General features: G+C 41.0%; 1 protein-coding gene across 2 annotated transcripts in view; it reads left to right on the top strand.

Moving 5' to 3' along the window:
• LOC127417420 (solute carrier organic anion transporter family member 3A1-like) overlaps positions 1-13,818 on the top strand; it is an 84,019-nt gene extending 70,201 nt beyond the window's left edge. The window contains exons 6-10 of one of the 2 annotated variants that reach the window (XM_051657468.1): positions 4,359-4,557; positions 5,567-5,732; positions 7,521-7,693; positions 9,398-9,462; positions 10,850-13,818. In XM_051657468.1, the coding sequence (XP_051513428.1) occupies positions 4,359-4,557; positions 5,567-5,732; positions 7,521-7,693; positions 9,398-9,462; positions 10,850-11,226 (980 nt within the window). In that variant the 3' untranslated portion in view covers positions 11,227-13,818. The other variant, XM_051657469.1, reaches the window with a different exon arrangement.
• Positions 13,819-14,108: the final 290 nt, after the last annotated feature.

Below are 14,108 nucleotides of genomic sequence, written 5' to 3'. Positions count from 1 at the left end.
CGTCCCAGGCTGTTCCGGGGGTGGTCACAAGGAGCCAGGTAAGTGCTTCGATGTCCTCGGACTCAGCACGGCCACGATGTGGTGTGGCATCTCAAGCTCCGCCCCGCCGCGAGGCCCCACCCGCTGGTACATCCGATGACGTTGTCCCTTTGGTCCCCCTTGCGCGGAACTCGGATGCATGGCTTGCGCTTTCCAGTCCGTCGCGAGGGCTGGTCCGGACCGTCCGACTCGGCTGCACGATTCACTTCGCTGGGCATCCGCCCAGGTCCAGCGGTGTCCACTTCACCTTGGTGAAAGATGGAAACGCTGCTACCTTGCGCGGAGATCGCTACCCTCCTACGGAAGGACGCGATAGAACCTGTCCCTCCAGCCGAGATGAAGAAGGGGTTTTACAGCCCCTACTTCATTGTACCGAAAAAAGGCGGTGGGTTGCGGCCAATCTTGGACCTGCGAGTACTGAACCGGGCCTTACACAGACTCCCGTTCAAGATGCTGATGCAAAGACGCATTCTAGCGAGCGTCCGGCATCAAGATTGGTTCGCGGCGGTAGACCCGAAGGATGCGTACTTTCACGTCTCGATCCTTCCTCGACACAGACCCTTCCTGCGGTTTGCGTTCAAGGGTCAGGCGTATCGGTACAAGTCCTCCCTTTCGGCCTGTCCCTGTCTCCTCGCATCTTTATGAAGATCGCAGAGGCTGCCCTTGCCCCGTTAAGGGAGGTGGGCATTCGCATTCTCAACTATCTCGACGACTGGCTAATCCTAGCTCACTCTCGAGACGGGTTATGCGCACACAGGGACCTGGTGCTCTCACACCTCAGCCGACTAGGGCTTCGGGTCAGCTGGGAAAAGAGCAAGCCCTCCCGGTTCAGAGCATCTCTTTTCTCAGTTTGGAGTTGGACTCAGTCTCCTTGACGGCGCACCTTACGAACGAGCGCGCCCAGTCGGTGCTGGCCTGTTTGAAGGCGTTCAAACAGAAAACAGCGGTTCCACTGAAACATTTTCAGAGGCTCCTGGGGCATATGGCGTCCTCGGCGGTGGCCACCCCGCTTGGGTTGATGCATATGAGGCCGCTTCAGCACTGGCTTCAGACTCGAGTCCCGAGACGGGCATGGCGCCACGGGACACACCGCGTGGCCATTACGTCGGTCTGTCACCGTCTTTTCAGCCCTTGGACCGACCGCCAAGGCGGTCTGCGCTCCCGCTGTATGTCATAACTCGCCCGCCGTCTCCTCCAACGGAGTTAGCAGCACCAAGTCGCTGCAAGCCATTCACATCCCGGGCAACCTCAACACTTTGGCAGACGCGCCGTAACAACAGGTTACCCTCAAGGGAGAGTGGAGACTCCACCTTCAGGTGGTCCAGCTGATTTGGAGTCGATTCAGTCAGGCACAGGTGCACCTGTTCGCCTCCCAAGAATCCTCCCACTGCCCGCTCTGGTACGCCCTCACCGAGGCCTTCCTCGGCATAGACGCGCTGGCACACAGCTGGTCCCCTGGCATTCGCAAATATGCGTTTTCCCCAGTGAGCCTGCTCGCACAGACCCTGTGCAAGATCAGGGAGGACGAGGAGAAGGTCGTCCTGGTAAGCACCCTACTGGCCCGCCCAGACGTGGTGCTCGGACCTCACGCTCCTCGTGACAGCTCCCCCCGGGCAAATTCCCCTGAGAAAGGCCCTTCTTTCTCAGGGAAGGGGCACCATCCGGCACCCGCGCCCAGACCTCTGGAATCTCCATGTCTGGCCCCTGGACGGGACGCGGAAGACCTAAGCTGGTAGACATGTTCACTCAGGCTAGGGCTCCCTCTACGAGGCACCTGTATGCCTTTAAGTGGTGTCTGTTCGCTAAGGGGTGTTCTTCCCATCAGGAAGACCCCCAGAGGTGCGCAGTCAGATCAGTGCTTTCCTTCCTGCAAGAGAGGTTGGAAGGGAGGCTGTCCCCTTCCACCTTGAAGGTGTACGTTGCTGCCATAGCAGCACACCATGACGCAGTCGACGGTGAGTCCTTAGGGAAGCATGATCTGATCATCAGGTTCCTAAGAGGCGCCAGGAGGCTGAATCCCTCCAGGCCACGCCTTGTTCCCTCATCGGACCTCTGTAGTTTTTCAGGGTCTACAGAGAGCCCCCTTTGAGTTTTGCAGTCAGCCGGGCTTAAGGCACTCTCCTTGAAGACTGCCCTCCTGACTGCGCTCACTTCCATCAAGAGGGTAGGTGACCTGCAAGCGTTCTCTGTCAGCGAAACGTGCCTGGAGTTCGGTCCGGGCTATTCTCACGTGATCCTGAGACCCCCGACCGGGCTATGTGCCCAAGGCTCCCACCACTCCTTTTAGGGACCAGGTGGTGAACCTGCAAGCGCTGCCCCAGGAGGAGGCAGACCCAGCCCTGTCGTTGCTGTGTCCGGTGCGCGCTTTACGCATCTATTTGGATCGCACGCAGAGCTTTAGAATCTCTGAGCAGCTCTTTGTCTGCTTTGGTGTACAGCGGAAAGGAAGCACTGTCTCCAAGCAGAGGATCGCCCACTGGCTCATTGACGCCATAACTATGGCATGTCTCGCCCAAAACATGCCGCCCCCAGTAGGGCTACGAGCCCATTCTACCCATGGTGTAGCGGCTTCTTGGGCCCTGGCCAGAGGTGCCTCTCTAACAGACATTGCAGAGCAGCGGGCTGGGCAACACCCAACACCTTTGCAAGGTTCTACAACCTCCGGGTGGAACCGGTTTCGTCCCAGGTAGTGGCACGCAACACAAGCGGATAAGCCCGGGATAGCCGGCCGGGTGTATCGCTTGCACATAGCACCTTCCACCTCCTTTTGAGCTGAAGACGTGCGCTGTTAATTCCCAGTAGTGTTCACAAAAGTTGTTCCCTGGTTGACTTCCTCCGAGCCCTGTGGCAGTCGAGTTTTCGGAGAGACTCGCTGCCGGCCCAGTACACGCGCTAACTAAGAGCCCGGTTCTGGGGTAGGTGCTCCGCATGTGGCGGTTCCCTGTAAGGCTAACCCCATGCGATCTATATCTTCCGCTAGTTCGTTTCCCTACTGGCAAACTGCGTCTTCCTTGCGCAGAGCCCCTCAGTCTCCATGTTTGTAGTAACTCCTCCCCCATTGGGTAGGATCTACCTTGAAGGCTCTCCACATGGTTGGAAAGACCATGTGATGTATTCTTCCACTTAAATATCCCCCCCTCTCTTGGGGCGAGGTGTGGTCTCCGCGGTGTCCTCCCCTTGGGAGGGACACCCCCCGACTAGACCTGGTGGCCCAGTCGGATAATCCCCCTTCTTTTTTAGGGAGTGGAAAAAGAGAAGGGGAAAGAGGCCATGACTGGGTTAAGCCTGTCTCTATCTCTGGGTAGTCGACTTGTCCCCAAAAAGGGCCGTTCGACACTCATAACTGTGTTGGGGGAGGTTACGTGTCGACCTGGTGTGCTGGCTATGAGGCACACAGCAAGTCTGCCCACCACACACCGCCAGTTCACGTAACACAGTTCAGCCTTGTGGCGTTTTGTATAGGGACCCCTAGTGTCACTACATCGACACCAACGTCGAGTGAGTGACAGATAGGGAACGTCATGGTTACTGGTGTAACCTCCGTTCCCTGATGGAGGGAACGAGACGTTGGTCCCTCCTGCCACAACGCTGAACTACCCGCTGAAATGGCCGGACCTTATATCGGCTCCTCAGCGTAAAACCTGAATGAGTGGTTGCATACCAGCTCCTTTTATACCCGTATGTTCGGGGGAGTGGCATGCAAATACCACTCGCCAATTTTCATTGGCCTTTTATCAAAGACCAGAGGTGTCTCGGGCTCCCAAGAGTGACCCCTAGTGTCACTACATCGACACCAACGTCTCGTTCCCTCCATCAGGGAACGGAGGTTACACCAGTAACCATGACGATTTTCTCATTTGATTACTCACCTTGTAACAGTGCAGAATCATAAATATTACTCATTCATTTGACCAATTTATCATAACATTTCTTTGTTTTACATTTTTGAAAATCCTAAAACTGTTTTTTTATTTCCATGTTTAAATTAGATTATTAATCCCAGATTTTCCATACGGTCTCATACTTTTGGACTTTACTGTATTTAAACACCCAGACAATTATCTTTGACACAGATACAGTAAACATGAAATTATACAAATTATTATTTATTATGATATAATTTACATTTATTCATTTAGCAAACATTTTTATCAAAAGCAACTTTCAAATGAGGAACAATACAGCAAAAACGTTTTATCTTGGGGAGAAAAAAAGCTCTAGAACTGCTCATAAGAGTACAAAGATAAGGATATAACTACATAGTAAAGATTTATTTTACATAACACATCTTATTCTGCCTCCATTCTCTCCATAAACAGGGATGACAGCTATTCCATGTGCCTGTCTGGGTATATTTTTGGGTGGTTTTCTGGTGAAGAAACTGAACCTGTCTGCTCTGGGAGCGATCCGTATGGCCATGCTGGTCAATTTGATCTCCACTGCCTGTTACGTGTCTTTCCTCTTCCTGGGCTGTGACACAGGACCTGTCGCTGGGGTGACCGTCGCCTATGGCAACGAGTACGGACGGCTTAGCTGCCTTTTTCTCCTCGCAGCCTTGTTATTTTTTTCTGGCAGCCCTTGCAGAGATGGTAGAGGATGACATAGTCTGAAACCTCTATTATTTCAGTGTTTATGTGTATCAGAAGAGGAGTTGGGTTATGCATTTCCCTAGATTTTTTAGATCAGTTTTGAATATTTGGTATTGCAGAAGAGTAGGAGAGAACTGCATGAAAAAGAAATCAATGTCCTACATACCAATCTACACTTTAAAAAGTGGATATGTGCAGTTTTTTGCTTCATGAGCTATTTTTACCTGACCTGACTCTACTTACTATGTAAAATTACTTTTGTGGTATAAACTAGTAACCTGATGTGATGCACTCAGGTTGATTTAGTCAGTCAGGTTTAGATTTAGATTTTTACAGTTATATATATATATATATATATATATATATATATATGTATATATATATGTATATATATATATATATATATATACATATTAAATAATATATATAAAACCAGTTCATTTAGATATATTAAGTACATATTATTTTACATTAACATTTTTTACATTGTAATATCTAGGCCCTCATGCAGTCTGCACACACACAACTCTGAAATCTCTGCATATTTCTGAAGAATTCTATGGCCTGTCTTTCACAAAGTTCCCTGCATGTTGCTTGTTTGTTCATTAAATATTTTGGCTAATTGATAATGCATTCAGATACCAATAAGTGTGGAGTACTATCAGCTCCATATTTAAATCCATTTCAAAGATTATTTTTCCCCCAACATTGGTGCTGAAAATATGAAAAAAATAAAAATAAATCTGCAGATTTTGTCTGGGCCTGCTGATATCTCCATTAGTAAGCTGTCAAACAAACAAAGAGTAATGTTAATCCTGGTTTATGATAAATCACACTAAATACATTAAATGTACTGTATAACACAAAAGAACTCTGATTCAAACAGGTGTGTGTGTGTGTGCGTGCGTGCGTGCGTGCGTGTGTGTGTGTGTGTGTAGGACACTTCAAGTAGGCCAGACACCGGAAGCCCCCTGCATGAGTCATTGTAACTGCTACACTTCATCTGTTAGCCCCGTTTGTGGCTCCAATGGTGTGACCTACTTGTCCTCCTGTTTCGCTGGCTGCAGAAATGCCATCAGCACTGGACAAACATCTCTCTCACAGGTCATTAGCCATCTCATTTACACACCAACGTTTGTCTGGTTGTGTCCCTTTATTTCTTTCTTTCTCTCTATCCTGTTCACTGCCATATTCTTTCTGTCTGTTTTCCTCTCTCGCCCTCCTATCCTCTCATTTCCTGGACAGCAAATGTCCAGCGTGGGTCATTAGATCTGAAGCCTACATCACTCATCAGGCATACAGTATGTTGGAAAGGACACAGTGTTCTGCCTGTCAGGCATCTTAATGGGCTCTGCAATATGGGCCCCTGCACTCATTACCATACAAAGTAAATGGTTCAAACTGGAATAGATGAATCCAAGACAACAGTCACAACCATTATTGTAATTGAGTGCTGGCTCCCGACATGAATATACCAACTGGTAGGTTTAATGACCATGTTTCTACCAGGGGTCCTGGGTGCATCAATCTCCATAGTGCAGAGTCAGACGCTGGATTTTCATGTAGCAAGTGTAGACAGCTGTTAATGACTCAATTAGGAGTCACAGCAAAATATAAAAATTCTTAATCAATATTTTCTTCTTGTTTTCCAGTACAAATATTTAAATATCTTTAAACAAGATAAATGTACTTGAATAGCAAATATTCATTAGATATTAAAGGGATAATTCATCCAAACATGAAAAGTCTATCATAATTTACTCAACCTCACTATCTTTCTTCTGCAGAACACAAATTATATTTTTAGAAGAATATCTCAGCTCTGTAGGTCCTCACAATGCAAGTGAATAGTGACCAAAAATTAAGCTCCAAAATGCAGATAAAGGCAGCATAAAAATAATCCATAAACATCCAGTGGTTTAATCTATATCTTCAGTAGCGATTTGATAACAATATTTAAGTCCTTTTTTATTATAAATCTCTTCCCTACCCAGTAGGTGGTGATATGCATGAAGAATGCAAATCACCAAAAATAAAAGAAGAATGTGAAAGTGGAGATTAATAGTAAAAAAGGATTTAAACATTGATCTGAATCTCATCCACACTTCTCATATCACTTCTGAAGACATGGATTCTACCACTGGAGTCATGTGGATTACTTTTATGCTGCCTTTATTTGCTTTTTACCTTCAAAATTTTGGTACCCATTAACTTGCATTGTATGGACCTTGAGAGCTGATATATTCTTCTAAAATTTTCATTTGTGTTCAGCAGAAGAAAGAAAGTCTGGGATGTCCCAGGGAAAGTCCCAGTTATCTGGGATGGCATGAGGGTGAGTAAATGATGAGAGAATTAAATTTTTGGGTGAACTAACCCTTAAGAGTCATTATCAGAAAATCTTGATCTAAGTTCCTAATCTAGATCAAGCATAAATCCAACATACGTTATTTTCACTTTTAAAAACAAGAAAAAAATTCCAATGGGGTAAGAAATACAAACTTTATTCAACGCTTTTTCTGAAAACAAATTTTAATACCTTCCCTTTTTTTTACATAGTCTTTCAATACACATAGCATGTCAATGTATCTTGTTCTGCAGATGTTTAGACATTTTTACTGGTAAACAATACAAAAATACTTTAAATAAGATAATGATTTTTGTTTTAATGCTGAATGATTACTGCAACATTTAAAACTGCAGAATAAGATTTTGATATGGATTATTATTATTGTATTATGGATTGTGTTGTAGTTTAGGAGTAGAATATATAATGAATAAATAATGAAGTTGATTTCTTGTTTTGAACCTGGTATTGTTTTTTCTCACTATAGAGTATTTGCTGGATGTGAAGTGATTGTGAATTTGTATGTTTTTCCTTCATTGTGTTTACAGAACCTGACAGGCTGTGCGTGCATCTCTGGATACCTTGACTTCGCCACAGCTGTGCCAGGCAAATGTCCTCGCCCCGGCTGCAAAGAGGCCTTCCTCACCTTCCTGTGTGTGATCTGTGCCTGCAGTATGATTGGCGCCATGGCCCAGACTCCCTCTGTCATCATTCTCATTAGGTAACTCAGCTCTCACCAGATGTACTCACTCAACTAAGAGAACAAAACCAGGATGAAAGTGTTAGTGTGATGATAATAAGAGGACCCGTATCCTTGATGCACAATGTTTATGCAATCGTTATTTGTTGTTTTTGTTAGATAAACTCATTTTGCTCCAGGAACCAGATTTTATATTGGACATCATTGATGTTTATTTATTTGTTTGTTTGTTTGTTTGTTTGTTTGTTTGTTTGTTTGTTTGTTCTGAAATACATTGTAGTTTATCCTGGTGCAAATTAATCCACATTTAATGTAGTCTGGGTCATATTTTCTTTTACCTTGCATAGTTTTTGTTCATGGTTTTAAAGGATAAGGACATTGACTAACTTCTTCCAAGTAACAGATGAATGTGCGCCAAAATATTATAGCATTTGATTGAAAGTTAATAGCAAAAGGTATGGGAAGTAGGGATGGGATGATAAATCGTATTTCAGTATTTCACAATAAAAAAAATTACGAACCATATCAAGGCCGAACTCAATATTTAGAAATTTGCAACATTGTTTCTGTCCATGTGATAATAAATGAAATGAGCCGTCAAACATCATGATATATCTATTCGCTTCGATTTTACCCCTACTGAGTTTTTTTTATTTTTTTATTTATTTTTTTTATACTGTTTACAGGTTCGCACAAGGTCCTTGACGTGCTTAAAGTGCTTGAATTTAGCTTTTGAAGATCACCTTGTTTTGTTGAAAAGTGTTTGAGATTAAAATAGAACTTTTTTTTTCTGTGTAATGTGTGTCCATCAAAGATGACATTCACACACTCCACATTCATTGCAAAATTTGTCTTTTAACACACTTTCTGTTTTCTGCAGTCAGATAAAAAACTACAAAGAAACATACATTTCAATCACACTTAGCACAGAAGCAATAAAAAAACTGAGACTTCTCTGTCATTAATAAACCGGAACACTGTGCAAGTCTGTGAGATGCACGATGGTCTCTTAAATTGACAGTGCTGTTTTAGTGCATGTTATACAAATGAATGTAAACTCAATGTTATCACTTGTAAAGTGTACACATAATTTGAAACAGTGAAAGCTCATATAATTTTATATGTACAATTTCATAAAATAATATTAATTGATAGAATGTATAATTTTATATTTTTAAAAAGTTGAAATGTGATTATAATAGTGATGACAAACAAATTATTAAATTAAATGTACACTTTCACATACTTTTTCAGGACAGGTTTTGTTCAGTTCTATTGCTTGTTCTGCACCTGATCAGCCTGATTGTAGCCCACTATTTTTGAACGCTTATTTGTGTGTGATCTTTTTTTTTATAGAGAAAGATATTGATGAGAATCTCTTATTATTTAAACTTTGAGCATTTATATTGTGTATTAAAAAACTTTATGTTGATGAGAAATTATAATGTGCATTTTGCTCAAACATTTTTCAAAAAATAAACAAAATTTTCTGTCATTTAAGTGTTATTATATCAAATCAAACTGAATCGTGAGATAACCATATCATCCCATCCCTAATGGGAAGTGTTATATTTTTCCCTCTAAAACTTCACAAGTTCACATGATTATTTGGTTAGTAATCATTTCATTATTTGCATTTTTTGCAGTGGAGAACCACTGTGTTAGTGTGCTTGGTTTAGTTTTTGTTGCTCCATATATTGACTTGAATTGTCTCTTGCTTTATAGAACTGTGAGCCCAGAACTGAAGTCATATGCCCTTGGAGTTCTTTTTCTGCTACTGCGACTGTTAGGTGAGATATCGAGCACAACACAACCACATTTACAAGTGAAAATACATTTCACTCTTCATGGTTTTACAGTATATTGTGCAGGCCTTCGGGGTAATCTATTTACCTCACTGAAACTGAAAGTGGGTTAAAAGAAGCATTTCTACTTAAGATTCAATTTCCTTGATTCGCTGCTTATTCAAAGTGTGGTGTGAGAAGGACAAGTTGAGGTTAATTTGCCACTTAATTTGGTTTTTCCCCAGGGCTGAAAACAATTTTTTTTCTGTCAATCAATTAAATGCTGTTTATCATAATTAAAATGTTCTCAAATCTACAAGCTTTAATGGTCATATTAATATGACAGAGACTTTCTACCAGAGACTATTTAGCAGAGACGGGCCAGTTCTATTAAAATGAATGGGAGAAAGTGGAACAGATACAGATATTACCTGTCAATCAACTCTAGAACGCGCATGCGCTTTAGCTGTACAAGCCGGTTAAATTGTGTTTTTAGCGTAATCTGAGGTAAAGAAGCACAATTTATGATTCCAATATTGTCAAATTTTATTGCGGACTTGAAATATGTTCTTTGATCGTAATTTTGGCCAACCGTTTTTGAGATTTCAGTCTTTCCCCATTCAAGTAGATAGGAGCTACAGTGTCATGACTGGAAATAGCCTCCCGAGAGCATTCCAAAGATGGCCGACAGTGGACTGGCTTGCTAGAAAGACTTTGCTTTCTGCCTTCCGTCAGTGTATACATGATATTTCAAAACAGTTTTAATGTATTTGTCTGATGGTAAACAACACATATGCTGGTCCACCCGCATAAACCAGCCTGAACCATCTTGGAAATTCATGCTGGTGTAAACTGGTCTTTTATTTAAAAGTAAAAGCAATTAATAAATAAATTGCAAAGTGAGTAGTAACCCCATCATAACATTATTTAATACAGATCATGTTTTTTTTTTTTTTTACTTTTTCTCCCAATTTGGAATGCCCAATTCCCAATGTGCTTTTTAAGTCCTCGTGGTCGTGTAGTGATTCGCCTCAGTCCGGGTGGCAGAGGATGAATCCCAGTTGCCTCCGCGTCTGAGACCGTCAACCCACGCATCTTATCACGTGGTTTGTTGAGCGCGTTGCCACGGAGACATAGCGCATGTGGAGGCTTCACGCCATCCACCACGGCAACCATGCTCAACTTACCACGACTCTACCCTCCCTAGCAACCAGGCCAATTTGGTTGCTTAGGAGACCTGACTGGAGTCACTCAGCACGCTCTGGGATTTGAACTAGCGAACTCCAGGGGTGGTAGAATACAGATCATGTTTAGTAGAAGGCTGTTTGTCTTAAATATGTATTACATAAATTTCAAAATGCAATATAACACAGCATTATGAACCATCTTCCAGGATTTATTCCCCCTCCTTTGATATTTGGTGCGGGAATCGACTCCACATGCCTTTTCTGGAGCACCGAGTGCGGGGAGAAAGGTGCCTGCTTGTTGTATGACAACATGACCTACCGACACCTGTACATCAGCATGACCATAGTCCTCAAGATTGTCGCTTTCCTCCTCTACACAACCACCTGGCAATTTTTGCTCAGAAACTACAAGAAATACATTAAAAACAATGAGGGATATGTTACGCCCACTGAAATGTTCTCGTCCAGCGTGAATCTGGACACTCTGGGAAAAGACAGCAGTCAAAGCCAAGTCAACAGGACTAAATTTATATACAACCTGGAAGATCATGAGTGGTGTGAAAACATGGAGTCCGTTTTATAGTGGGGTAGGCCACCCACGTGCTAATTCAAACGTAATTCTATTGAAGGATCGTCCTTTTGTCTTTATTCTTTTTATAAAGAAAATATTTTTCTCTTGCTCCAGGGTGTACAGGCCTGTTGCGGCACTCTTAATTTCATGCAAACTTAATTTCAGATAAGGTGTTCGTCCAGTGCCAGTAAACTGCTGTAGTTGTTCGTTCCAGGAATCTACACTAATAGATTGACTTTGTCACAAACAAATGTTGCCACATTTTTTACACATTCAAATCAAGTTAAAAAAAATTAACCAGCTTAATTCATCATCAAGCTCTGATTTACCCTGGTAAAATATGGTCCCCAAAGGTGCTGGTTCATGCTGTCCATGCTCTCAATATCTCCTGCCAAATCCGTTATTATTATGGGGATCATGTCAATGTATAACATCACGCCATGGCCAACCAGTTTATCAGTAGTAGTAACATATAATTCTATTGCATACATAATGAAATTCTATACTAAGTGTGAAAACAATATCAGATATTTCTCAAAACATTCTTTTGGTCTGCATTCAAAGGGGTGTTTGAGAAATGTTTTCTTTCTAAGTGCTTTTGCAGCATTTGCTTTCTGCTGTTAAATTATATTCTTTATTAAGCCCTAAAATGTCTTAATTTGTAAAGGTTATTGAGATAGATACTGTATATTGTTATCATATTTATACATGTGTGCTATAATGGGAGAGTATTTGAAAAAAGCCAGAGAAGTTTTCTCTTTATATGTAAGATATATTTGTCATTAGATTTTTAGGGATGGTGTAAACTTTAGTGAACTTTTTTTCTTTTTCTTTTTCTTTTTTTTTTTTTTTTTCAGAAATAGAGAATGTTTAAGAATGGTTTTATTAATGAATATAAGAATGCCTCTTTATCCTGATGACAGTAATGAAAGGTAAGGGAGTAGACAAATGTTCTGACCGAAAACAGAGGATATGTATTGGAAAAAAAGGACTTTTGTATGAAGTGGCACAAGAACTTTGTCATTGATGAGTACTGCTCTCACCTTTTAGCCCCTTGATTTACAAATAACATGACATTCTGATTCAGACTGGGCCCTGATAGTTTTGAGTTGGAAAAAAGCGAATGAAATTCGCAGTTATAATGTTACAATATGTGTAAATGTGTTTTTCCATTTAAGAGTCATTTACCAGTTGAATTGAAATTAAAATATTTTATTTCCCTTATTGTAATACGAAATGGCACTTTGGGTCCTTCAACAGATTTGATATAGTGGTGTACTATATACATACTGTAAGGCACTTTGGGATGAAAATGGTTTATGGTGAGTTTATTTATTATTATTTCAACTTCACATTATTTGAATTTTCTCTCAGATTTAATTGCATATCAGTCTTGTTTTACAGGCAAAGGTTTTACTGCAGTAAAGTTTTAAGCAATCTCCTTTTCATATCATATTTGTATGGCAAAATAACTTTTATTTTATTCTGCAAATAAATAATTTTTCAGAAAAGCAATCTCAGATTTGGCTCAATGGTTCTATCTTAACTAATATTTTAAATAAAATGACACATTTTTATTATTTCAGAGTACTTTTTAAGTTATATTATTATAGATTTGTAAATTAGTTCAATTTAAGCTCCTACAGTACATAGCCACTGAGTAAAGTAGTGTTTCTCAGCATGTGCAGCAAATATGCACTGTCCTTTTTACACAGGTAGCAAAAGGCATATAAGTAACTATGAGCCACTAAGGGAAGAATAAGCAAGAATTGTCTGTCTCTAGATGTTCTGTCTGACACATTGCAACACATTACTTCAGACATTAACATTTTCTGTTTGACAATTTCAGCAAAGTACTGAGTTCACTCCTTTGAAAGATTTTGTTTAAATGTTTCTTTAAATCATTTTTCATACAGTTTTTGAATAACACAATATCAAAAGAGGATGTATTATCCTCTGGATGTAAAAAGACCCAACTACTTAGGTTATTTATAAAATCTAGGGCAAAATGCTGAGAGAAAATTATTATAACCCATTGACTATTCATGTGTGTGGTTTCCACTCTATTGGGAAAAGAGATTTGATTCAGGATGTTCATATTGTTTTTCTGTCATTGCTTGCTTGAAGCATTATGGTTATTGTTTTGCATTCTTTTGAGCTCCTACAACCAAGAAGCTCAACCAAGGATATATTGAAAGGTATTCCAAAGGACTGCTTTATTTGTAGTGGTTATAAGTTTGAAAAGCACATCATGGTCCTAAGAAAATTAAACTCTGGACCTTCCCCAAATTCAGAAGCTATTCAATACAGCTATTGGTAGCAAGACATTCTTTTAAAATCTGTTCATAGATTTCATATCACCTCTTTACCAGAAAGGCCATGTATTAAATACGAAAACCTTTGTTTTATTTAACTGAATGAACTTTAAATGTCAGGATGTTTGGAATCACACTTGTAAAGATTTGTGCAGACTTTTGGAACGGAAATCTATCCATCTATTTGATTTATGGGTATTTATCTTTTATCAATTTTAAACCATGTCTCTTTAAGTGAGATGACAAATATACTGTGTCTTAATCTGCCCTGGTTTGTAAGAAGATTAAAGTCTTTATTTGATGTGGCTTAGATCCCTTTTTAAAGCCTTGACAGATAAACTAAGAACTGATAGACCAGGAAGAAGTGCAGGACTTGAGATTAAACGGAAAGGAAAGAATTGAAAAGAAAGAGCTACATTTTCAAAATCTCAAAGAAAGTGCTGTTACTGTTCATTTTTGAAAAGAGGAATGTTTTGTAGAGAAGTGGGATTCATGTTGTTTTCCCCCCAAAAAACAACAAATGAAAAAAATGTGTGATACATTTCTGGGGTTGATAAACAATATCAGGAAAACAACATT

This window comes from Myxocyprinus asiaticus, chromosome 26 (genome assembly GCF_019703515.2).
Source record: "Myxocyprinus asiaticus isolate MX2 ecotype Aquarium Trade chromosome 26, UBuf_Myxa_2, whole genome shotgun sequence".
In the NCBI taxonomy this organism is placed as follows: domain Eukaryota; kingdom Metazoa; phylum Chordata; class Actinopteri; order Cypriniformes; family Catostomidae; genus Myxocyprinus; species Myxocyprinus asiaticus.
This window is presented reverse-complemented; position numbering and strand designations above follow the sequence as displayed.